General features: G+C 45.0%; 1 protein-coding gene across 1 annotated transcript in view; it reads left to right on the forward strand.

Annotated features, from left to right (window-relative positions):
- The first annotated feature begins 679 nt into the window (after positions 1-679).
- The window catches only part of ELOVL5 (ELOVL fatty acid elongase 5), a 35,581-nt gene continuing 9,454 nt past the window's right edge, over positions 680-26,806 (forward strand). The window contains exons 1-3 of the mRNA XM_068678397.1: positions 680-792; positions 19,791-19,856; positions 21,757-21,944. Of these exons, the coding sequence (XP_068534498.1) occupies positions 19,799-19,856; positions 21,757-21,944 (246 nt within the window). The 5' untranslated portion in view covers positions 680-792; positions 19,791-19,798. The remainder of the gene's footprint in view (positions 793-19,790; positions 19,857-21,756; positions 21,945-26,806) is intronic.

The following is a 26,806-nucleotide window of genomic DNA, read 5'->3' on the forward strand; positions in this document are numbered from 1 at the left end:
ACAGCTCGGGCAAATTGCTGCTGTGTCCCTCATGAAGCAGGGCTGCTCTTTATTCCACAGCATGGGAATAAAGGTTGGCAGGGAGCTCTGGAGACCACCCAGCCCACCCCCTGCCGAGCAGGATCCCCTAGAGCAGCTCACACAGGATGGCACCCAGCAGGGGCTTGGGCATCTCCAGAGAAGGAGACCCCACAGCCTCTCCGGGCAGCCTGTCCCAGCGCTGCCACCTCCCAGCAAAGAAGCACCCCTCAACTTCAGACAGAAAACTTTTTTCTTTTTTTGGCAACACTTTTATTTAGCAAAGAGACAGAACAAACTCTTAGAAAGGTGAACTCCTGGCACGAGGGCCGTGAGGGCCAGCCTCAGAGGGGCAGGCGTGGGGCAAGATGGGGGCTGCGGGCTCCATTTTCTCCTCACAGCCCCCGGGGCCGCCCGCCCCGCCGCGGGGCCCATTCGGGTGGGTTCGGGTCCGTTCGGGTCCGTCCGGATCCGCTCGGGTCCCTTCGGGTCCGCCCGTTCGGGTCCGCCCGTCTCGGCCCGATCTCTCCCGAACCTTCCACCGCCGCCGGATTGGCCCCCCTCCGCCCATGACGTCAGAGCGCGCCCCCCCCTCTCTCCCCACCTCCCTCCCCTCCCTCCCCCCCGCATCCCTCTCCCCACCCGCACCACCGTGACGTCACGGTCAGCCCACGGGCAGCCTGGGGGCGGGGCCTCCCCGCTAAGCCCCGCCCCCGGCCCCGCCCCCCGGCCCCGCAGCGCGCCCAGTGCCGGCCGGTGCTGCCCGCGCCCCAGGTACGGCCCCGGGAGGGGGGGGGGGGAGGCGCGTTTTGGGGGGATTTCGGGGGGTTTTGGGGCTCGGGACGGGGATGGGGCGCAGGGAGGGCAGCCGGGGGGGTCCCCCCGTGGGCAGCTCGGGGAGCATGATGCAATCCCGCATCGCCATGGCTACCGCATCTCCCAACTTGGGGCTGCGCCGTGCCCGGGCACGGGGAGTCCTGGGGGGGGGGGGGGGGGGGGGCGTGAAAAAAAAGGGGAAAAAAAAATTAAAAAAATTAAAAATTAAAAAATTTTAAAAAGACGCGCACGGGAAGTGTGGGGGGGAGTTCCTCTTGTCCCCATAACCCCGCCACGCGTGTCTCTGCCCACGGGCCGGTCCCTGGGAGGGACACACGGACACACAGACCCATGGACATGGACGGACAGACGGATGGACACACGGACACGGACGGACACACGGCCTCCCAGCCTCCCCATGTGGCTGGAGCGTGGCTCCGAGCATCCCGTGCCATGGGGGAAAGGGGGGGAAAATCCCGAGTGGGGTGCTGCTGCTGCTGCTGATGCTGGGGGTGGTGCTGGGGGTGCTCCTGGGGGTGCTCCTGGGGGCTCAGACACGGTGGGGAAGGGAAGGACCCCCCCCAAGCAGCGGGTGCTGCTGCATGGAGGATGCTTCCGGACAGGAAACCTCGGCAAAAGCTCGCTGTGCGGCTGGCAGCACGCCCTGCAGCTGGAGACGGCTCCCCCGGCCACGGCCCCGTGGCAAAGTTTGGGGTTAGGTCGCTGCCAGGGTGAGGGGGACGTGGTGGTGGGTGGTGGCCACATCTCCTGCTCAGCACGCTGCCAGCTGCCGGCTGGGGTTGGTCCTGGGGTGGTTCAGTTTTTTGGGGTATTCGTGTGTGAGTGCACAGAGCGAGGATTTCCCGTGCAAACCTTCCGGGGTGGGAGCCCCCTTCCAGCTCTGCAGACCCCCAAAATCAGCGGTGTCCTCAGTGACACCCACCAGCAGAGCTCATGGCCCCAAAGCGATGCCAGAATTGTGGGTTCTGGGCTGGATTTCCTACAAACGGCGCCAGCGATGCCTGCTGGAAGCACATGTCCTTTGTAAAAAGCATCGCGCTTTGTGTAGTTCGGGGTATTTTACGTCGCGGCTGTTGATGAACTATCTCGATGTATGTGTACTTGTAGTGTAAAGGCAGCATCCGGAGGGTTTTTCAGCTGATGTGCTCTCTGACCGCCCTTGGGGTATGCTCAGCGCAGTATTTTTAGTAAGTTGTTGTTGCCTTCACGTCGCTCAGCACAAATTCCTCCTGCCGCATTCCTCGCCCTTCGTGCAGTGGGAGCTGAAATCAAATATTTTGGATTCTCTCCTCTTATCTCCTCTTTTCCTGCTGACCTTCCTTTTACGTTGCTTACCAGAGGAATTGGCTTAGAGGTTGTCCCGCCGTCAGCAGGACGACGAAACGTGTAAATGTGTCAGGTGGAAGTAACCCCAGACGTGTGGCAGGCTGCTGGGCACTGACTGAAGTTGCTCGTTTTGCAGCTTTTGGAGCAGATTTTTGGAGATGTGTTTGAAAATTCTGATTTTTTGGCTGCAGAAACAAACGTTTCAGGTTTCCAGGCTGCTTGTGGTGTTCAGGTGGTGGCAGGTGGAAAGCCCAGTGCTGAGGCTGAATCAGAGCTGCCTGGGTGGGAGCGTGATCTGTGGAAGTTTTGTTCAGCTGATAACCGGTGAAATGCTTTCACACAACAAGCAGACCTTAAACCCTTTTCCCCTTTACCTTCCTCATTTCTGGGCCGCAGGCATTGCGACACGAAACACTTGTGTTGCTGCAGAGCCCAAAAACCCATCTGTGTAGTGGCAGTGCTCGAGCAGAGGAGCCCTCGCTAGGTTCAAGCACTCACTTTTGCCTTCCCCAGCCTGGTGGGCTCGATGGAGCGAGCATCACCTAAGGGAAATATTTTGTGAGAGGAGACCTGAAAAGCCTCTAGGAGCAGTCAGGCTCCTGGTGGGTTCCTTATTGCCCATGGTGAGGGTTTGTCACAGAGCCCGGGGTGCTGCCTCGCCGCTGAGGAGCCCAGGCCACCCAGCTCCAACCCCCTGCCATGGCAGGGACGCCTCCCACCAGGCCTGGTTGCCCAAAGCCCCATCCAGCCTGGCCTTGAACACCTCCAGGGAAGTACTTCTGTGTCTCGTTTCTTGCTTGATTTTGAGGCCATGCACGAGCTGACCCTGTGCCTGTTGTGAGGTACCGAAGTTCCTCTTGAGGTTTGCAAGCTCTTTGCGGAGGTGAGGAGGGCGCGTATTGATTCTGGTGCATTTTGCCGTAGCCTCTCCCCCAAGCAGCCACACAACTTGCTTGTTTTGTCCTCTTCATCTTCACCCTCTTTCATTGCAGTGTCTGAAATTGGTCTCACAGCGAGATCCGTAAAGCTGTTTAAACGTGTGAGTGCTTCAAGGCCGCTGGCCTAAACTTCGCAGCAACATCCTCCTGTCTCTAAAGTGCAAGCCGATACCCTTCCGGGATGCAACACATGCTTCTAAGCTGTTTGACTTCAGAAATTGATGCTTGCTGCATGCCTTTCGGGCTTCAAAACGCTGCACAAAACTGACAACAAGCCTTGTAATCTGTGGCTGTCTTGTCATCTGCAGTGTACTCTCTGATTTGCGTTGTGATTCCCAAACGTGCTGCTCCTGCAGACCAAAGGGCTTTGGCACGCTAGCGTCAGAAACGCTTTTCCCCTTAAAGATCACACGGGTTCATCCATGTGCAGGCAAAAGAAGAGAATAATTAAGGAATTACGTCTAGTCTGTTTGCAAACTGCCTGCCGGCTCAGCTGCTTTGCCGAGTGCTGCTCAGTTTTGCTACCAAGGCGCCTCTCAGAGTTGCAATGGGCTGTGTGTGCGGTGACTCTGCCTAAAATAATTTTACTCCCTAAAGCTTACTGCCTTGGTGTCTCTGTTAGTGTGTTGGTGCTTGGGATGCATTATCTGACGGGGTAAATAAGAGCACAAGAACAAACTTGCCCAAAGTATGCGCTCTGTGAGCGCTCCCCCAGTGCGGTCTGTGCGCTGAAATTATTTCATTTCCTCGATCAGATGGTTGACTCACGTGAAGCACAAAGCGTTGAGCATGTGGAAAGCACAATGGCAGTCTAATAAACTCCCTCACCAGGTGTACAGTTTTTAGGGATGCAGGCTGCTAGATGGAGTTGTCCCTTCTCCAGGAAGAAATGAATCACCCTGCATCTGCCGAACTCACAGGGATCAGGTCTCAGCATCATCCCACTGCATCCAATGTTCTGCCTGCCCCTATTAAAGCATTATTAGCTACATAGGTTACGCTTTGCTACTGATAGCTTCATTAATGACCAATGGCATATCGAGGAGGTAGGAATATGAAAACCTTTCATGAACTTGTATTTATACTACAGCTGTCTGGATTTAATTGACCTCTGTGTTAAGGCTCCGTGCTGAGCATTTGTCTGCCAAGTGGGATGTTTTTTGGGCGATGACTAAACACGCCAAGTTGTAGGAATATTTTCGGGAAACAGGACTTGCTTGTGAAAAGCAATAGCAGACATGGAATAAACTTCTCTTCCCTGCAGTTTTAAATCCTGCCGTGCTCTGTGCTTCCTACACAATCGCATCCTTGAGGATCCGCGGTCAGTCGTTTACACAAAGTGACTATTCCCCTTCTGCTATCGCTTCAGAGTGCTTCTCTCTCTCTCCTTCTCGTGACCTTGAGGAAACTGTTATTATTCTTGCCAGCTGTATTTGCTGTGGCTGGAGGATAAGGGCTCTCTTCCCATGCACAGGCTGAGGGCTCTGCTGTAAAGTGAAGGAGATGGGCTTAAGTTCAAATGACACGCAAGTTTTTGAGGAATGCGTGTGCTGATAGATGTTTTCTGTTGGTGTCACAATTCTTAGGGATGTTACTCACGACAGACCCAAACGAGCAGGTACGAAATTGCAGAATATTGCCCTAAGGCTTATTAGACCAAATACACGTTACAGCACCCTGTAAGTTTAACTTGGTAATTCATAAACATGCGTAGCTTTGTTAATACTATAACAAACCTGCTGTGGAGCATGGAAGATGAAGGCAGCCTTTGCCCCTCTGCCAAAGGGGTCCCTGGCTCGGGCTGGTGACGGGGAGATGCTGACATCCCTTGGGTGCCCTACAGGCACCGGTGTGGGTTTGGCAGGCTTGGAGCAGACCATGGCCTGGTGGAAGAGCCCCTCTACCAACTCTGAGGCTATTCCAGGAAGCACTACCTGCCACCAGGCTGCAAAATTAACTCAAACCATCGTATTTGTACTTAGGTAGGGGCAAAACAGGTTTTGAAGCTCTTAGAAATGGGCAAAAATATCTGCTTGTAGGTTCACGGCTACTTTGTCTACTGTCAGTAGACTTATCCGAGCATAGGGGTGTGGGTCATGTGTTGGTCCTGTGTCCTCAGCTCTGGTTTCAGTCAAGATCTGGGAAACTGTAAATCTTTGTACCTTGATCTTTGTAGGCTTCCCCTTAGGCATGCTATTCCCATGCACGCAATTTAATCAGAAGGCTTCTCTTAACCTTTTCCTGAAGGATTATTTCTTGTTCCCGGCTGGCTTTTAGAAGTGCTGGTCATCCCCATCTCCTCGCCAAGCAGTAGGGAGAACCTCTGACTCCAATAACAATAATTAAACCATTAACCAGTTCACAGGGTGACGTTCTGCCACGCTTAACCCTGCCCTTTACAAAAAGAAACGCGAGAAACCCTCCTGCCTGCTACAGTTTAACTCATGAGGCAGTTTTTGTGTGGCTCTTGCACTCAGCTGAATGCACGTACGTTCAGTTCATTCATGACCTGGTAGTTGTAGGACAACTGTGGGTAGAGGGACACGGAGCTGGATTTGGCTCTGGAGGCCACAACATGAGTTACGCTTGCATTTTTATGTATGTGCTAACAATGCTGTGCTAGTTGCAGGGTAGTCAATGTGTACAGTGAAATTCTGGGCAATCATCCCCATCACCTTCTTAAAAGGTAGCGTAAGGGGTATGGGAAACATCCATAAGGGAGCACTAGTGATATATGGGGTGGCAGACTCAATACCTAGTGATGGAGGGAGAAGACACCAGGCAAGTTAGTAAGGACTTACTCCTACTCCTGCTGCCTTTGGGAAGCTTTGCCTCTTCTCTTTCCAACCAGGGAGGGAAAAAAGGAAAAAAAATATATTAATACATTTGTCCCAGAAGGGTCACTGCATTTCGGTGTAGATTATCGCCCTGGTAATGCAATGGCTGCTTATATGTAAAAATTTGGCAGGGGCATAAGCAGTTTTTAGAGCTGATGGTGGTGTCGTACCCCTTGTCGTGAGACTTTACACGGCTCTAGCTCTGTCTTCTGGTTTTGCAGCCTTTATCAGGTTCCCGAGTAGTCCCGAAACCTCCAGGGGTCTTTGAGGCAGTACTCAGTGCTTCGCTTCTACCTGGCAGGTTCCCGAAACCTTTAACTTCGTTACCCTTTCTTCTGCCCTTTCAAAGCCATCATCAGCTGCCTTTGAAGCAGGCAAAGGCAAGCTGTGAGCCTGACAATGCCTTGCAGAACAAAAATAACATGCTTTGGTACTTTTTTATCTTTTATATTGATTTCTTGCTCTATCACCGCAGCTAAGTGCTTGCATTAAGATACAGGAAGGGATCGCTAATGTTATTTCCAAAGGTTTTTCTATCATTTTTTTTTGAAGTTGGCCACCTAATTGACTTGTTTCTTCTGCCTTCAGTGCAGAGCTCGTTTAGATTAATGTATTCGGGTATAAGCCCTAGTTGAGTAACTGCAAAGCTACGGTGAATTTTCAGTTGTGCAGGCTAAATGCTTCTCGCTTTTACAGAACACAAATCAGGCTCAAATGATGCACAAACCTAGGTGTCAGCTGCATGTAGTACAGGTCAGGTCTCTCCGTGTTTGTGTGGACTGGCTTTGCCTGTCAAAATAGATATTCAAGAAGCTGTTGAGGTATAAATCTGAGTCCTCAGGGACACACTTGGTGAGAACATGGGGATTTCGCCAGGTTTTAGCCACCATTTAGAGTGTGTAAAATGATCATTTTGGAGTGATGGATGTGTATGCTTCAGTGCTGTGCTTCCTTTGAAGGAGACAGCTGTACCTGACCCTACGGTGCTGGGGACCGTAAGTGGATAGCCAAGCGTGTGCATGCAGCAGATCATCAGTAAAGTTAAGGGGTTTTCTATCCCGCTTCCCCTTTCATTTTTCCTTGCTGTGCCTTTTCTCTCTTCTCTATTTTTCTCTTTATCTCTTTTTCCAGCATTGCCTTGTAAAAGCTGATTCAGCAGGTGCTCGGGGAGGTTGCTGTGCAAAACAAGCGAGCAGGGCTGGGGTCTGTGCTGAGCCGACGGAGGAGTCCTGGGCTGTGATCGGCGGGCGAAAGACGTGGTTCCTCTCTGCCAGGAGCCCAGCCAATCCCCACCTTAAGCAATTCTCATTGTGAACAGGATGTTAAACAATTTTTTTTTTCTTTCTCTGTTCCTCCACCATGTAACAGTTGCTGTGTGAGGTTGTGAACTTGAGCATTTAGCTTCCTTCATCAGGAATAGCAGATCTGCCTAAACGAAAAGTCCTTTTTTTGTCGTTTATTTTAGAGATGGCACACCTGTTTGGAGAACTTGTGTTTCGTGGTGATAAAAGCATCGTGGAACAACAGCCTCCAGCCACCAGCATCATCTTTTAATGTTTACAAATTTGGTTTGTGGAAGAGGTTATTTTGGACAAAAGCATGTTTTGCTTTTAATATACATGAAAAATAGAGTCATGGTGGTGGCGAGAGACTGGTGGGGAACTTTCACAGAGCTGCCAACTTTATCAATAAGCAATTTTGTTGTCTGAAACATTCAGTATCCTACATGGTCTGTACGAAACATATACAAAATAGGTGCACCGCAGAATGCAAAGGTTTAGCGTTGCTTCCTGAGCAACTTTTAATATATTACTATTTATGCCGTAGGTGTGCACAAAGTTCTGCTGTGGAGGTTGAAGAGCTTATCTTTTTCCTAGGGTTTGATGAATTGCCTTACAAGAGCGGCTAATGAAGCACAACTTAATTCTTTCCCATCTTCCACTCTTGGCAAAATATTAGTGCTTATAAAATGTAGCGTAGGTTAGGTTTTCACTTTGCTGTTAGCAGAAAGGAGGAAGCTTCATTTTCCCTTATAAATCACTTCCTAATTATCTAGCAATGTGTTTTTCTATATAATGAATTTAATTACAAGCTCTGGGCATCGAGTTAAACTGTTTGGAATTATCAGAAATGAAAGTCATTGAAATTCAGTCTTGGGCTGCTGTACTCAAGGCTTGTCTCAAATCACTACTAAGGACTTAGATTATTCTTTTTTACAGTACAATGCGATTTAACGCTGAGAGGTAAGATACTGATGGGTATCCCCTCTGTCTTCTAAGGTCTTTATCTGCAGACTGACTGTTGTTGTGTAGTAGTTTTCAGTCATATTCACCTGAAGCCCTGTGTTTAGCTTTTTTATAATTTTCCGTGTATTTCTTTTCACTGTCTCTGTTTCTGTTGGAGTATTTTTGCAGATAAAATGAAGCACTTAAGTTGCCTTGTCATAGGATCACAGAATGGTTTGGGCTGGAAGGGACCTTTAATTTCATCTGGTCCCAACCCCCCTGCCCTGGGCAGGGACACCTCCCACCAGCCCAGGTTGCCCAAAGCCCCATCCAGCCTGGCCTTGAGCACCTCCACGGATGGGGCATCCACAGCTTCTCTGGACAGCCTGTGCCAGGGCCTCACCGCCTTCAGAGTGAAGTTTCCTCCTTATATCTAATCCAAATCTCCCCTGTTTTAGTTTAAAGCCATTCCTCCTCGTCCTATCACTGCACTCCCTGACAGAGTCCCTCCCCAGCTTTCCTGTAGGCCCCCTTTAGGTACTGGCAGGCCGCTGTAAGGCCTCCCCGGAGCTTTCTCTTCCATAAGCTGAGCAACCCCAACACCCTCAGCCTTGCCTTCGTAGGAGAGGTGCTACTGCCCCTTGATCATCTTCATGGCCCTCCTCTGGACTCATTCTAATACATCCACATCCTTCTTGTGCTGGGGGCCTCAGAGCTGAACACTGGGGCCTCAGGAGAGCAGAGCAGAGGGGGACAATCACCTCCCTCACCCTGCTTCCACGCTTCTTTTGACACAGCCCAGGATACGGTTGGCTTTCTGGGCTGCAAGCACACATTGCTGGCTCATGTCGAGCTTCTTGTCAGCCAACACCCGCTAAAGAAGTCTATCTTTAGTACCCAGCTGTGCTTTCTCTTGATGGTTCACTTTGTCCTCCTTCACCTTAAGCCCTGCACTCTCACAGCTGGCTTGGACTGAGTCCATCCCTGGGCCTGCATTTTTCAAGACAGAAAGATAGCGATGCATCTTAAATTCCACTTCATTTTGTATTTTGAACATCTTAGCTCTTTTCTGTTGCTGCTCTTTACAGCACAATAATCTGTGAGTTCATGCTGTAATAATTATATTTAAGGCATCTCTACAAGCTAGCTCTGCATGACATTAACATACTCTGTATGACCTCCTGTTATTTAAGTTTTGTGTTTTTTTGCCTGCAGTTCTTGCACTTTCCCCCAGATCCTTTCTCACATGTGAAATGCAGTGTGTACGATGCATTTCATTTTGGCCTTATTTGAATAGCATTCTGTAATTTTGCTTTAAAAATAGGGGCACCTTTCTCTTTATAGGGAAGAAAACCATTGTGCTGGAATTTCCTGCTGGATTCTGCAGGTGCCTGCATTTTTTGTATTGTGGACTTGTAGAGAATGGCTTGGCAGCTGTCGGATGTTGCAGGCAGTGTTTTTCCTTTGAGTAACCTTTTTAAAGTTCTTAGAAAGAATCGGCGATAAGATCACAGCAAGCTTTACCACGACTGCCTTTCCCCTTGGTTGGTCTTTCTCACCTGAAAGCAAACAAGAAGACACGAGGGACTGCATCCTGGAGCAGGGTCTTCTGATGAAGCAGTACTTATGAAAGTGCTGCCAGCATCAAAGGAAAACTACAGGTAGAATTGCTTTCTTTCCCAGTTAATCCAGGATTCAGTGATCCTTCCAGCAGCCCTTGGCAGGCTGTTGACTTGGTGCCCCATATCAAATGCTGGTTCTTGGCAGCGGAGCACAAAGCCAGTGTAGGGTCACGCACAGGTACATCCTAAAGCTCTTCAGGCCCCCCCTGGCTCTCAGCTTCTGTAACAGAAATGCTGCCAGCTGGCTGCCCGCTGGGCTTATTAGCAAATCTGTAAATGAAGTGCTGCCAGGTGCCCGTGTTGTACAGGAAGGGAAAGGAGGGGGTGTTGAGAATGAGGCATCTGTAAGAAATCTCCTGCCTCCTCTTCCTCTGCCCCTTTACTAGGACATGCCGTCTTTGCTTTTGCTTGTCATTGCTGGGCAGGAAAAAAAATCCATCTTGCCTTCCACCGATGAGTTTTAACTCCTTTGTCCCGTGGAAAAGAGAGTAAGATCTGAATGCTTCAAAGGCAGTTGCTTTTCTGAGTGATGAGCACTGTATTTTTTCACCGTTTTGAAGGCAGTGGGGTTGACAGGACTTAGGTCTGTGTCTCATGAGTCAATCGTTTCATCAAGGAAATTTAAAAATTCTTCAATGCAGAGACCGTGCCAGGAAAGCATTTGCAGAATTTGTTAGCTGGAGGGTTTTGTTCTGAGCGGCACGCTGCCATGGCCTAACGGTGGTACCCTAAATATTTTTCCTTCTTCTCTTCTCCATGTTACTTTTCCCACCGTTCTGAGAACTTCTTTGGCACCTTCTGTTTAAAGCCAGCAGTCATTCGTGCTTGCCTGACTCTTTTTGATAGCACAGCTGTGTGTAGCGAATGGTGCTGCTGGGCAGGATACTTGGCATCTTAAAAGGAAGGCACCAACTTTCCGTGCAGCTGCAACCCTGATGATTAACTCATGTCTTCCAGGGGTACAGCAGGAGAATGCAAAAGTTTCAAGAGTGACTTCTTGTAGTGTGGCTGGCTGTGTGAAGAAACGGCAGCAAGATAAGCTGTGGGCTGGGTTTACAGGGACAATGTGCATCTTTTCTTTCTTTAGGTAAAAGTGTAGAAACTCGCTCTTTTTGAGGACTGTAGCTAATGCAGTGTATTGCATGTGTTTTTCTGCATCTTATATTCCACTGGGGAATTTCCCATCTCCCCTGGCAATCCATGCTCAGTGGAAATCAGAGAAGCACTCAAATAAATAACGTGCAGCAACTTGCCTAACGTTGCCTTGGTTGTGTAGGTGTTTTTTCAATGGGATTTGGTTTCCCGAGCACAAGTGGTCTTCCAACAGGTATTGTTTACCAATCTGAATGTGGGTTGTAGGTACACAGCTCAGCAGGGCATCTGGTTTTGGTTTTGCATGCTCTGTTATCCCAGTACTCATCAGTATGGCATAATGTAGTGCTGTCTTTGTGACCATCACCCTTGCTTTCACGATCTGCCTCTAATTTCTCAGCTTTTTATTGGGTTACTGCATCTAGTCACCGTGTGGACACCAGATAACCTCTTTATAGCTAGCCCTGTTTACTGGATAACTGTGCATGGTGCTCTCTTGCCTAGCATGGTGTTTCAGGTCTTTATGGGGCAGTTTGCAAGCTTTTGTACATCAAGCTAGTAAATGCAAAGAAAATAATTAAGAGTTAGAGGTGTCCTCTACTTTCTGTTTTGCTCTTGAGATGTCCACCAGGCTCAGAAAGGGTCAGTGACACTGCTGTGGGGTGCTGGAGGAAATGAAGGTTCAAGTGGCTCCACTTGCAACTCTTTTTATTGCTGTTTTAATGCTTTTTATGTTTATATATGCAATTACATGATGGGGGTATTTAAAAAAAAAAAAAAAAGGCTCACTCTGCTGAAGCAGTGCAGTACCCTTGAACTCTGCTGCTGGTGCTGGGTGCTCATCATGGTCATGCAAGACTGGGCTTCTCTGTCCTTTGGACTTTGTTGGCTCTGCTGCTAGAAAATGATGTGTGTGGTGGGGCTGCGGTGTTTTCATCAAGAAGGCTCATTACAGCTTCAGGGAGCAGGCCTTTATCTTCTGTGGGTGTAAAATGTTGGCTCGAGTGATAAGCACAGTCTGAAATTAGAGAAGTTACTTTATTAACAGAGGAATATTGCAGTCCTTGCTGCAGGTGGCACTTGAATGAGAGGAAGGAGACCCGAAATGAAAGCTGTGGTCTTTGTGGCCCTTTGGACTTAGCTCGTGGCTCCTCCTTTCTGGCAGCTCTCTTTAGCTTACCAGGCTCCTTGTTGCTGGCTTGCAACAAATAAGCTACAGCTAGCAATATTTTTGCAATTGTGATACCAGCAAAGCTTTTGAAAAAGAGAAAAATTCCCATTAAACAGTAGCTGTTTAAGTACTTTCACACTGCTGGGTGAGGAGGGGTTTGGAGCAAAGCTGTGTAGGAAATGCTGTGTGTCAGCCTCACTTCCAAAACAGTCAGCCTGCTGCTCTTCCGCTCTGTGTGTGTGTGTGCATATTTCCATCCAATGCAGTTTGCTACAAATTTATCCTCTCTTCTGCCTGATTTCTTTCCCACTTACCAAAAAAAAAAAAATCAGTTCTGAACAGCCCAGAGGGAGTTAGTTGCTGGTGTCCTTGCACATTTTGTAGTTCTGTGTTATTCCAAACGGAGCAGTTGAATAAACCTGCGTGCTTTGCCTTTTTTTTTTTTTTCTCCTCCTTTGATTTCTGTAAATACTTTTGCAATGTGCACTTTACGACTCCAACACCACAGCGCTATAAGCTGGCAGCCGTGATGAGCAGCTCTGTGGTTGCTGGATAATAGGCACAGCGGCCGGGCAAAGGATACCACGTCGAACGCTCGATTCCTGGAAAATGCATGCTACTGCAAAAAGCATTTTGTTGTACCGCTGATGGGTACTAGCTTTTCTGCTGCTAATGTGGACTCTGCAGTGCAGGGAGACTATTATTTCTAGATGGATGCATCCTTCTGGGATCGAGAGGGGATGGTGTACCCCTTTTCCGCCTACTCTCAGCACTTGCGTGCTTTTATTTGAGTGTTTCCAGTTTGTTTTTCCCACTTGGCCATCGTCCTCAGTGTTCTCCCTTAGGCTAAAATTGTCCCACAGCACAGCACAAACTGTTGACCGCAAAGGGATGAAATGCATGTGAACATCCTAATCTTAGGACGTTCAGATCCTAATTTGAGCTTGTTTAGATCTGCTGAAAATGTGAATTGAACTGCAAGGATCTGTGATTCGTCTTTATCGTCTATGTGATGATAGATTCTGGTTTAATGAGGTATGGGGCATCAAGCACAATTAATTATTCTGTTTTGCAGAATTCTGAATTCTTTCTCGTATTTGTTTCTGTTCTGAAAAATGCTTCAGTTACCACAGTTGTGCTTCAGGATGAAGGCAGTCACGGCTGAAGGATTTGGCAAGGAGTGGGAGGGATTTCAGGAAAAGGTAGTGGCATGAAATCACACCCTAATTAACTGGGCAAAGCTTTCCCTTACTCCCTTTGTTTTCAAAGTTTCTGAAATACCATTGAGGTTAAACTGCTTGAGACTGGCTTCTCCCCTTTGTCCTGCCTTTTTTTTTTTTCTCCTCACACTTCCCTGAGTTTTGTACACATCATTTATTTCTAAGCTTCCTTACGCTTGTGCTGATGGTGAGCATGAAAGCTCAGCACTGTTGAGTCCTGGTGAGTCAGCAGCAGCCGGGATGATTTGCCACTGCTGAAAGGTGGGCTGAAAATCTGCATTGCTTTGCTAGGGATACAGTTGCAAAATGAAGTTTAAAATTAGTTTATTTCATTTCACAAAAAAAAAAAGCATAAACTGCAAAATCTTCAGCACTCATACTTCATATGGTTTCAGATAAAACAAATGGACTTGCACTTTCAGATCAATATGGACTGTGGTTTCCTGTAAAATTCCTTTCACTGCCGACATCAAGCATGCTCGAGTCCTGTTCATAAAAGGCAGAAAAAGGAATCTGGGGCTGGTGGCAAGCTGGAAGACAAAATGTGTGTGAAAGTGAAAGATTTGGGAACGTGAAGCCATCTGGATGGCTTTGGTGAAGGAGACAGTAAAAGCTAACTTCAGTTACTGGTGCTGCCTTCCCAGTGTCAAGCAGCCGAGCATTTGCAAACAGTGGTGTGATGGTCATGTTTTGGGGTGAGGGGCTGGTTGGATTTTCTGAGGAGGGAAAAGAGGAGTCACCTTCACAGCGGTAAGGATTGGGAAACATCAGTTTAACTAGAAAACATCATTCACCATTTTCAAAATAAAATATCTAAAATTAGGCTTCTAAGTCCTAATTTAAGGACTGAGAAAGTGGCTGATTTCCAGGAATGCCGAGCAGCCAGGCCTGACTCCGCGTTGCGCTCAGAAGTCAGGACAATTATTTAGTTGCCTATTTGGGGATTTTTTTGGAACTCGACTTCAGGCACTTACATTTGATAAATGGGATCTGTTATTTTGGGGAATTCTGGAGCAGCAGAATGAAAGCCTCTTGCTTAAAGGGAGCAGGCCCCTAATGTGTTGAGCATTCAGCCCAAGATGTTTTGTTGCTGTGGCTGGGTTTGTTTAAAAAAAAGGTGGTGTGGGGCAGGGGGTGAAAACCTTCAGGCTTCCGTGACTGGTCTTTGGACCTGGAAACTGAAGTTACTCCAAGGAAAAAGTCAACATGAAGATGGACCAAGAATTCTTAGATCAGCTTTTGGCATAAACCCACCAGAATGTGTTTTCTGTTGAAAGCGTAGGAGAGAATTTCCTTTGAAGGGAAGAAGCTGGTAAAATACTGCAGTATTTAGTAGCTCTTCAGTCGGGGAGTCGTGATGTGCGTAAAAGAGAATGTTCTCAGTATCCGTAGGCTGTACAAAAAAACATTGATAAACAAATAAAATTCAACAAGAAAAACACAGCTGAGCTTAGCCTTTGGCCTGTATTTTCAGCTGCCAAGGGTCACTCATGGCCAGACCGAGCAGCTCAGTATCATTCAGATTTTCCGCCTGCACTGTATTGAGGATATACGTGGACACACTAAAAGGAGACTGAGCATGCAAAACATTCTGTAGATGTCCTTCGCTGGACTTAGATTAAGTCCAGAGGATTTAAAAAGAAAAAAAGTATTTTTATGACAGAGCTCAATGTGGTTGGAGCAAGACGAAACTTTGGCCTTTGTTGTGTTTGCGTTGGAGAATTGGAAGTCCAGTAATTAAAAGGACATGGGAATAGTTTTATGAAAATCAGAGTTGCCTAGAGATGCCTAATAGCTTTAAAAATATGGAGAAGGTCAAAGATGTGATCTCTCAATGGGTTTGTTGCTTCTTTGGAACAGTGCTTGGTTATACTTGAAGGCAAAGGCCAAGTTAAAGTTATATATGCTCTGCATTTCATGTTCATATTGACAGTCCTCTTAGGAACGGCTTTGTACTCCACCTCCTGTTCCAATTTAAAAACATAGGATTATTTTTCTCGTGAACTGTGTCATCTGAGGAACTTGAATGTGTCCATGCTCCACACCACCTAGTCAGCGTGAATTTTTCCTCATTGATACGATGAAGCATCACACCTCGGGAGGTCAGGGACAAAACAAACAACTCCTGGAAAAGTAACCACAGTATTTTTAGTATCTTCTGTCCGACCCTTTCTTCTCCCAGAAGCTATGCTTTGACGTGCTCAACCCCGGCCTGTTGGTGCTGACTGCAGCTTGCCTCAGCCATGGCAGGTGGGGCCGTGCAGCCAGCTGCAGCAGCCGAGGCCACAGCCTCTTGTCAGCCAGCTTTAGACTTCATCTCGTTTTGAGAAATCAGTGGTTGTCTGGGCTTTTGGTAGCTTTATGAAGTGTTCTTGTAATATAACATCTGTAACAGGTACTTTACAGCCTATCAGTACCGTATCTCTGCCTACAGCATGCAAGTCATAGAAAAAGTTGTATATATACCAAGGAAACTGAGACTTGGTACTTTAAAATATCGACCTGAAATAATGACACATTTCTTCCTAGTGTGAACAGATTAGCAGGGTACACGTTTTTTCTCTGGGTGTGGAAAGGTGTTTATTATTTTGACAGGGAGGGACTTTTTTCCTTCATCTCACAACCACGCAGCTGCTTTCTCCAGGCTGACAAGGCGTTCACCCGGCCTTCACCCTTCCTTCTCCCAGCTTGTTCGTTAGCAGCTCCCTTTTTCGATTTCTGCTGGATTTTTATGGCAAAACACAAAGTGACATCTCACAGCCTTCACATGTGCTGGTTGGTGGCTTCCATCCAATGCTTTTAACCTCGATTCAGGTTCCAAGTGATGAGGAGAAATAGCCTGAAATTGCACTAGTGGAAGTTTAGGTTGGATATTAGGAGAAATTTCTTTACTGAAAGGGTTGTGTGGCATTGGTCCAGGCTGCCCAGGGAAGTGGTTGACTCACCATCCCTGGAGGTCTTCAAGAAACGTGTAGAGGTAGAGCTTAGTGACATGGTTTAGTGGTGGTCTTGTCAGCACTAGGTTAAAGGTTGGACCTTTAAGATGATCTTAGAGGTCTTTTCCAACCTGAATGATTCTGTGAGTCTGTTTACACAGTCCCCTGAACTATGACTTTTGGTAGGTTGGGTGGTCACCTGTGAGTGGGTAGATGTCTGAGCCCTGAATTCTGACCAGTCCTCTGGTAATTTTACTTCTGCCACTTAGTATATTTTAATACTTCTGAAGATTTTCATAGTAACCTGAAATTTCCTGTAGTTCTACCCTGGAGGTTTTGACTGAAGAAAAATATTCACACATTTGGCTCAACTTAGGCACAGTGTTGGTGAGCAGAGATCCTGAGGGTGTTTGTGTTCTGAACCTGAGCAGCAATGGAGCTGGGCACATCACAGACTTCTTTTTCCTAGTAGCCTTAATGGATTTTTTTGATGAATTTTGAACAGCTCACTTACAGTCATAAAAAATGATAGGGAAGAGAAAAGAGGAGCTGGTTTCATGCTACTGAACACAACTGATAAATCAGGTAATTAGGATGGAACCTTTCTTATCTTCATTTAGGATGACCTTGATGGGGCTTATTTAGGTGCACTACTGTGGTCTTGGTGTGCCAGGAGAGCATTAAAAGCGCAGTGCATTCAGAGTGTAATGGAGAGGCTGGTAGCAGAGAGGACGGTTCATTTCCTGGCCACTGTAGATTAGGAAAAATAATGTATATAAGTGTACCTGTTTTAAAAAGCAATGTAACATAATTGGGTGATTTTTTTTCCCTTTTCTCACTTTAGGTACCAAATTGTATGCCTTGCTGTGGGATGATTTCTGGATAAAGGAGCACTGCTAGTTATCATTGGTGTATGTGACAAGCTGCAGGATTTGTTTATTTTCAGTATTAGGAAATGTGCTGGTTACAGTGTTTCAAATAGCAACTGGTTCAATTTTTCTGGAAGTTGATGTTCCTCTGAATTGGGAAACTATTCCAGTTTCAAAAAAGAGCCCTTGTAGTTGCTGCAGTTGAAGCAGTGTTTAATGTTGTGCAGTTATTGGCAGGAGACTTGATGCATTTTCGCATGACCCCCTCTGGAACAAAAGCAGATTGTTTCGCTCTGTTTGTGCATTATACAAATGAGTTCCTTTTGAAATAAATTCTTTTTCTGCAAAATCTTGGAAATTGACACCAGGAGTAGTTCTTCCTTCGCTGCTCCTTTTACAGTCTGCTGTATGCTAACAGTGCAACGAAAAGCTACTTGGGGTAGCAGCTCTCTGAGGTGAAACCCCTGCAGAAAGCCTCCTGGTGGGGATTGAATGTTTCTTCCAGTTTTCTGAAAAGGGCTGGCCATGGAGTTTCATTTCTTTTCTTCCTTGCAAGGTGTGCTTTGTTTGTGCTTTTGCAGTTGTTTCATTTTCATATTTGAATTTTTATAGGGTCTAGCAAACAAGAATAAACAGCCCGTCAGTAATGAACCGAGCTGAGTTTGTATAACAAATTGTTGTTTTCAATCAAATTCTACTATCTGAAGTCTTTGTCTTCAATGAGAGAAACTGAGGTTAGAAGCAGGTTATGTTTTATTGGATGAATATGTAACTAAATTGTTGCTGGATCAAAGGAACAACTGACAAATTGAGTAAGTGAGGGTTTCAAACAATAAAATAATTTATTAGCTGAGGAGTACTTTTTTCCTGGATATTTAATAGCTAACCAATTTAAAAAAAAAAAAAAAAAAAAAAAAAAAAAAACAAAAAAAAAAAACACTAAAGAGAAAAAGAAAGAAGCATGCTCTGGATACTTTTATTTCTTTTCCTTGGAATTTAGGTACTTATTTCTAGAAGTCTTCCTGATATTTGTGTTTGTGCTAGCATAGAACAGCTTTCTTAAATGCCACTATTCCTAGGATACCAGCATGGCGGGGGCATTCATAATTCTTGTCATAATTGGTGCTGTAAGGCAATCCAAAAAATGAACATTCTTGTGAAGTGTGTACTTATTTGGACTGGGCTTCTTCGGGATTCTTAGTTGGAAAATACAGCTGCTATGAATCAGGATTACAAGAATCTTCTGATGATTTTAATTGACCTCTTTTTTTATTTTTTTATGCTTTCTGGTGACAAAATTTTAGGGAAGTTTCTGTGTGCTTGTGTAGTCCAAACCAGTAAAAAATAGTTTGTGCACACAGAGTAGAAAATCCTCTTCTGTGTGTGTCCCTGAGACTGCAGTGGGGCAAGATGGGCTTGGGTTGCAGCCAGGAATCCTCTAGGAGCACTGGAGCCTCGAGGTTGCAATGGGGTAGGAGGGACATGAGGTTTATGTAGAACAACAAGTGATGTAAATGCATCTTTTACCACCACCACCCCCCCCCCCCCAAAAAAAAAAAAGAACTTATTTGTTGTTGGCAGTGAGACATAGACTTGCATAATCATTTCAGTTTTCACTGTGGGTATGTTGACAGCTTATGTGTCGCTTACGTTATTTCCATGTAACTGAAAATTGCTGTTAATATGAGTACTTAAGGGAAGAGAAACACTAAGAAGTGAAAATTATCCTGCTGAACAAGGGCAAAATTCTTTTAGTGAAAGCTCAGTGCATCTGTTAGAAGAAATTGGAAGGAATTCTGGACAGAAAAGAGGAAATTGGAAGGAGTTTTTTTTAAATCAAAAGTAAATTTTCTTCCCATTCTCACAAGAACAATTTCAGAACAATTTCATGCATTTCTTTCCTGCTTTAACCATAGGGAAGCACAGCAAACCCATGTACTGCAGCATGCCAGGTTCTCCCGATAAATATTGGCCATGTAAGGAGATGACAGATGACACAATCACTTTTCTGTACTGATATTTGATGAGTTTTATTTCACAATGTTTTGCCAGTAAGGAAGTTGTGGAACTGGGGATGTTCATGCTGTGAATTGCAATATTTTCCTCCCTCGCCTCTGCAACCCTCTATGTCATTCATTCCAGAGTTGTTCATCTGTTAGTTTTATGGGCTGTTAATCATAGCTGTAATCAGTCACCTATTCATAAAAGTGATAGCAGAGCCAGTTTTTACATTTTTTCTTTCCCTTCTTTCTCCCCAGCTAGTGTTGCCAGCTATTTGAGGTTCTTTGTTAAAATAGCTTCATAGTATTTATTTGGGAATTTCAATGTTGCTGCTTTTCTTAAGGCCCAAGCCTCATCCTCCTCTTTGCAGAGGGACCTTGCAAGATGTCATCCTGTATTTGCACTCTTAAACACAGAACTAGAGGGAACTTCAGGTTAATCTGAACTTACAGTTTTAACCATTTTTATTCTATATCCATAATTAAATAATTCAGTAGAAAACACGGCTTTTTACACCAGTGATTCTCTGACACTAGAGTAAGCTTTCCACACTTGATAAATGCTAGTAATGGCCAGTACCTGTCTGCAATTTTTGTGTAAGTATTTTCTCTGTTGACCTTTACAGTTGATTCTCAGATGACTGAAGTGTTTCCATGAGCTGAAGAACTAACTTTCTCTTCATCTTTCCATTTCAACAGATTATAGAATGGAACGTCTAGATAAAACAATCAATAGCTACCTTGATGTTTGGCTTGGACCCAGAGGTAAGCTTTTTCAAAAAATAAAGCAGTAGGACTGATACGAAAGTGTAGACACCAGAGCATAAGAAAACACATTTCTAGCATCCTGATTTCAAAAGGTGACCACTTTTCTTAGTATCGGCAGAACATCAAAATGTGTGATCCTATAATAAATGAAAAATGTCTACTCAGTGCTTGCAATTTTCTGACCTGAAGAGCAGCTACTTGTTCAGCAATGCTGTTCTTTTTACTACCAGGTAAGTGGCAGTGTTGTTAGCCTCGGTGACCTACTTATCTCACTCAGATCTTTGCACTTTTTTTCTTAGAAGTTAATAATAGATTGTATTGGGGAAGAAAAAAAAAACTTGTTTGAATTTGCATTGTGAAATAAAACTACTCTTGCCCTTTAATTTAATTAAAGCTTCTCACCAAGTTTTCACTGACAAAAAATCTGTAATTTTTAGAAAGCTGTACTTCTTTGAAAACCTCTTGAAACAAGCTGTGGGTTTGGTGGGTTTCTCACTTGGAAGAGGTTCACAGGTGGAGAGAAGAAATCCTGGTCAGTGTGAAGAAGGGAGAGGCAGTGGGACCAGAGCAGGCGATGCCCTTGTGGGTAGGGGCTTTCATCCAGGATTCAGACAATCGTGTAGGCAGTGTGGATAGCTGACCCCTGTGATGTTGCTCAGTGGCCTGTGCTTTCTTCTTCTGGCATCTTTCCTACTGCTTCTTACCCTCTTTCTCTGTCCAAGTGAAACTCCTGCAGTGATGCTGCCCCTTCCTTGGTGGCAGAAGTCCACCAGGGAATTCCTGTTCTGCTGTGGAGCAAGCCTCCAATTCTTCAAAGTGTGTTTTCTGTTTGCTTTGTGTTGCTTTGTGCCCTCTTTGTGCTCATCTTCATGCTGAACCTGTTCAAATGATGTGATAAAACTTCCAGTCTGTGCCCGCATGCGGTCTGTATTTGCCATGTCTTGAAAATGAAGGCAGCAAATGCAAACAATTCTCAGGCTTTCTTAACTATTTCCCAACCTACATTTTAAGGCCTCATTTCGTACAGTCAAGATCCACATTTGACACCTTTCAAAAGAAGATATTTTTGGCTTATGTAAGCTTATGGTTTATGGTAAGCACGGTTTCTGTCCTTTGCACAAGAATCAGGTGAAGGGAGTGAAATGCCGTGCTGTTACTGGGCTTGGACCATGCACTTGTAGGTCAGCAGTGACCGTGTAGAAAAGTGTCATGTGCTTACCTCTGAATTGCTCTTGTTCTGAGCAGTTTATGTGCTTTTTCTGAAGAATCAACATTTTGCTAGCTGATCTGGTTGGTCAAACTGGACTGACTGTTCTGTGTTTCATTGCTAACACAAGGACTCCAGAATTTAAGTATCCTGAGTAGCACATATAGATACCTATCAGGGTTAGTATTGGTACAATGTAGACTAGAAAAAAATGATCAGGAGCATCCACTGATACCTGTAAAGGTGTGCACTTCACTCCTAGCTTTGCTTGTTCTGAGGAAATAAGAAGGGTACTATTTGGAAAGGTTAATTTGAGAGAATAAGGGGAAAAAGGTCACTGAAGGCTTTTTTTATCATTTAAATTCATCTTTGGTATTCAGGATGAATGATGTTTTGCAGCAGTAGTGAGTATTTCACTCATAATAATTAGGTAATAATTTAGGACTATCTTTGTTTCAGGAAGAGGATTATTTCTGTTTTCTTTAACAACTGTAAAACTAAAATCTTCTTGTCTGTGTAAGTTTTTCATAATTAGCAACATGGTCCTTAATAGAAAGGACTTGCTGTTCTTCCTTCATCTCTGATAATTCTGGCACTAGAAGCATTCTTGGGTAGAGCTATTTCTGGGCACATTAACTTCTTTCACTTACAAAAAACTAAGCGTTTGTAATTTTTGTTTGTTTGTTTCAGACCCCAGAGTAAAAGGATGGCTTCTTCTGGAGAATTATACACCTACCTTTATCTTCTCAGTCTTGTACTTACTAATCGTATGGCTAGGACCAAAGTACATGCGGAACAAACAACCGTTTTCATGCAGGGGTATTCTAGTGGTCTACAACCTCGGACTCACGCTGCTTTCCCTGTATATGTTTTATGAGGTAGGAGAAAGGGTTTGGGCTGGGGTTATTTTGCATTGTCTGGTTCAATTATATTGGCATGCGTTGATCTATGGGGATATTCCTCATAAATCTGAGGAAACATCTGAAAAATTTTGCTACCGTTCTTCAGTGTCTCTTCTTAGAGGAGAAGACTACTGCTTACCTAAAAGACAGGCTCAACTTGATTGCTTTGGTGGGTTGTGCAAAGTACTCAGTAGCAAAACTGTCTTGTTTCAGAGTGCAAAATGTGTTTTATTTGAATGTGTTTAATCATGCACGCACTCTGCATCTATTTCTGTAAGCTTGGAGTAGCTTTTCTTGTGTCATCTTCTTTTTTGTTGAAACAATTACATCTAGGCAATTGCGATTCATCTGTTTTTGAAAGTTAAAATCTGAACATTCAAATGTATTTCCGACTGAATTGGACTTTCTGTGGACTTAATTTCTTTCTTAACAAAACAGAGATTTAGGCACTGTAAAGTTTTCTGCTTTCATAGAGCAGTTTAGCTGCTTTTAATTAGCATTGCATGTTTTTGATTAACGCAAAACCAAAAACCTATGGCAATGTAAATAAGAATGTAGTCAGAGAATGATGGAGCATGTGGTTTTAATGTACAGAATACTCTGGCTTGCTTTTAACCAAAAGTGTTTCTCCTTCCTGCAAGGAGGCATTTTGTTTCCAACATCAGATTACAAACAAGAACTAAAACTACTAATTTCTTTTCGTGGGGGAGGGGGACGTTTGCTTAGAAGTACATGAAAGCCGTAATTCTTGAAGTTTGTAGTTCATAGTGTTCTACAAAGTGAGTTTAGATAGGGAGTGATTTAAATTTCAAGTTCTCTTCTGTAGTGAAGTGTTTATTCAGAAATCACTGTCTTGAGTTGGATTATTGAGAATTTTGACACTTGATTCTTTAGGATGAGCATTTTGGGATTCAGTAGGCACTTAGAACAACTTGCCTTCTTGATTTGCTTACATTTCTAATCTTCCTGTCAGGATATTCTAAATACAAGTGTGTGAGGAGTGCATTCAGAATTTGCATATTGATCTCCTTAATTTGTTAAAATGTAGCGCTGCTGTGCACTTACATACTACATCTGCATTATTAGTTTTATGATGAGATTATTTATAATTACTCAATAACTTGAGATTAAAATAATACAAATTATTTTATTGGAGGTTTACAAGTGCAAACTTTTCCTCAGTTGTACTAAGTACAAATACAATTCTCATACTAGCCATTCTTTTTTTCTTGAATACTTGGAATAATACTCATAGTTTCCAAGTGAAAGTTATTGTAATATTCTGCTGTGTTAAATAAAAAAAAAAAAAGATGAAATATTTTCTATTGTTTAAATTTAACTGACTTTTCTTGCTAATAGTGAATATGTTACCAAGAAAGGATTGATTATTGTGTGTTAGAGAAGTCTTCATACTTGTGACCAGCTGAATAGCTTTTATATTATCTCATTCCTTCACAATTAAAATAGAGTGAAATATTAAGGTTTCTGCTTTCTGTAAAGTGAAACACTTTGTATCAAAGTGAATGTTGCTCTTAAGGTAGTGTTATGGGAGTGTTCGTTGGTATTACTGGAAATACACTTTATAAATGGGAATACACGAAGCTGCAGTGTTGTGAAGACTATTAAACTCATGATAGTTACAACAAAAATGCTTTTGAGAACATCTTAAAAGCAAATTTGCTCTTCTGTAGCTGAAGTTGTCTTAGAAGACCACTGGATGTCCTCTGCTGTGAACATGCTGTGCTGCATCTCTGCTGATGTAGCAACACTGAGGGCAAGCAATGGTCTGCAGCAAGGACTGACCCCATGAAAATGCTGCTGAGCAGACAGCCTTACTGACATAACACCATGCTGGTTGGTGTTGCGGGGTGGGAGCCAGGGCCAGGTGATAGGGAAAAAATCAGCTTCCTGAACCTCCAGGTATGTTTTCTAGCTGCAGTGCCGCTGCAATTACCCGTGTCAGTGCAAAGCAGGTGGTAGCCTCACTCAGATCACATCAGGCACTGAAATTTCCCTTTGAAGGATTAGTGATTCATCAGTAGCAGCACTTCATGGTACTGATGAAGTTAGCTCTCTTTCAAGCTAAAATGCTGAAGCATTCAAAAAGAGGTGAGGGTGAGATAATACCTTATAGTGCTTATGTTACTCCGTGCTCCCTTCCTCATCACTTTGTATTTCAACTGAATTAAACTGTTTTCAGTCCTAGTTTGAGGAAATAATGCATAAAACACCACCACGTATGAACTTGTTCAGTATCCTGTCAGAAAATAAGCTGTTTTAATAGCTTGTGTACAATATACCTCAAATCCTGCTTGGGAGTTTTTCCTGAGTTGCAGCTGTCAGGGTGTCAGCTCGTGAATCATAGCATCACAGCTCAGTTTAAATACTTTTTGAACAAAGCATGGTATTAAAGTGAGGCATGCTCCCAGCTAGGATGAGAAAGATGACCTGCTTGGTTTTCTGACCTTTGTGTCTGAATGTTTGTGTGCAGTAACATTAAACAGAAATTGTGGGATTTGCATAATTCCAGCTACCGTGCTCTTGCACCACATGGTCTGCTGATGTAATGTGGTATAATCTCATTTTAAAGTCACGAAAATTCTTACACCTCTTAGTTGGGATATCTAGATAGTATTTCATTTACATAATTGTTGTAAATTATTTCTTCAGGCATTTAATGACTAGACAAAGGTCGGGGGGTGATCTGGCAGCATCGTCATTCTGTACTGTAGGGGGAGGGCATGCTCGTTAGGGGGAAATAACAGGGTATTTTAGGTAAATTTACAATGCCTAGTGACTGAGAGAGGCCATGTGGACTCTGTTAGTCATCATTAACTGCTATAACATCAAGTTTATAATCCGAGGCAGTCATTAATAGGTGCGTTGCTTGAACACCAAGGGAGACAGCACAAAGGGTAAGGGGAGCCTGGGCCGTGCACACCAAGGGTTGCCAGCCCTGCACTCACCTCTCTGGAGGGTGCTTGTGAGCTGTGTGTGCCCAAAGGACCCACAGGTGTGTCCCATGCCCCTTACGGGGTCAGGCCGAGGTAGGGCTGGCTTTGGACTTTGTTGGGAGCAGCATTCCTCCCGGGGGCAGGGGCGAGGAGGGTCGGTCCTCTGTGAGGCGGCGAAGGTGAGGGGCAGGGTGTGGGCTGGCAGGAGGCTGCAGGTGCCTCACAGCAGCTAATCACTGGGGCAATTTTACATCTTGGCAAGCGTTTCCTTTCTTTGATCGGACACGTGGACCTCTGCTCCGATCTAGGTCTGTTTGAAAGCCTGTAAAGTACCTCATCATGCGCTCACAGCGTGGCCCTCTGCAGCAAGTCTCAGACCTTGGCTGGTGTCACGAGAACACCAAACCCGTCCCAGTCAGCCCCCTGACAGCCCCTTCACGCTGCTGTGAGTGTGTTTTGGTAGCAGATATGATAAAAAGCGCAATCAGCAGCGGTTTAAAGAATCCAACAACAGAATTACAAAGTGAAAGTGGTACGAAAATGAAAGGCCGGAGAGAAGGAGGAGGTCCTGCTGAAGCAGAAAAGCAACCTTGAACTGCAGGGTTTTCCCTGCCACCAAAGAACTTCACACTGGCTTTGAGTACCATTTTAACCAGACTGTGAGGGAGATGTCTTGTTTGTGTGTCATTTAAAAATTGCAGACTGGTGAAAATGATTACAGTCAGCCTTTTTGAGACAGGCTAATTTCTCAAGAGGAGATGTGCCTGTGGCCATTAGCAAGCCTGGGCCGCTGCCAGCCTGACAGTGAAGGTACACAGCAGAGCCATTTGGGAACTGCTTTGGTCAGGTCTCAGAGTGACCGATTGTTTTTTTGTTTTCTGAAGCCTTCCAGCACGTGCTGAAAGTATTGTGGACGTAACAAACAGCAGTGTAGGGCAAAGGGGCAGCTGGCTCCCTCTGGAAAAGCACTGCCCGTGTGTGCTGTGTGGTGCACAAAGCAAGCTCTGTGGGCAGCGGCACCAGCTTGTGGCAGTGGCAGCGGGTTTTGACCACTGGGTTTATTCTGGAAAGGGAGGGTTTAAATTATTTTTTGCAACTATACTATTTATATGTTAAAAGTTACTACCATTTCCTGCAATGTTGCCTTGTTTGTATCATTTAAAACACTTTGGCTGTGAGATGCCACTGCTCCAAGCGTATTCCAATATGCTCTTCTGGAAGCAAAGGTTTAGCTGAAGCTGCCTGTTAGCCACACTGATGCCTTTACCCTTCAAAGGGCTGGGATCAATCCAGACACCTGATGTTGAGCTGTAGGTGGAGAACTTCTGTCCCTTACAGAGAAAGCTGCTTGGGTTTCACTGCGCTAGCCTTCGCATTGGAGAAGTTTGTGGAGCATGGGGATGCTAAAGGACACCAAGCCTGGCTGTTTGGAGTGATCACAGTGTAAACGTTGTGATGATTCCTGTATTTCTCACATTTCCTTGAGCTGTGAGAACTGTATGAAAGCATCTGTAGGCTCTCAGCAACACGATTACAGCACAATGTGGGCTTCTGTCTGATATTCCAGCGGGTACCCAAGGAGCCGTATGGGCTTTCCCTCGATGCCGTCAGAGCGGCTTGGTGCAGGGCCTGCTCTGAGTTGGTTCATCTCCTTAAAACTGTGCTTTTAAACAGCAGTGGAAAGGAGAAGTCTCCATGGCTGCCTTCCCTTTGCAGCTTGGATAGAGGAATGGCGTGGGTCTGCTGCTGATGCACAAGGCTGCCCTGCTGGCACTGTGGCATGGCAATATTGATTTTTGTCCATTACATGAGGTAATTCCAGGTCTATCTGTTATGGTATAACTAGATGTCTTTTTTTTTTTCCCCCTAAATAATGGTGGTAAT

Source organism: Anas acuta, chromosome 3, assembly GCF_963932015.1.
Source record: "Anas acuta chromosome 3, bAnaAcu1.1, whole genome shotgun sequence".
NCBI lineage: Eukaryota > Metazoa > Chordata > Aves > Anseriformes > Anatidae > Anas > Anas acuta.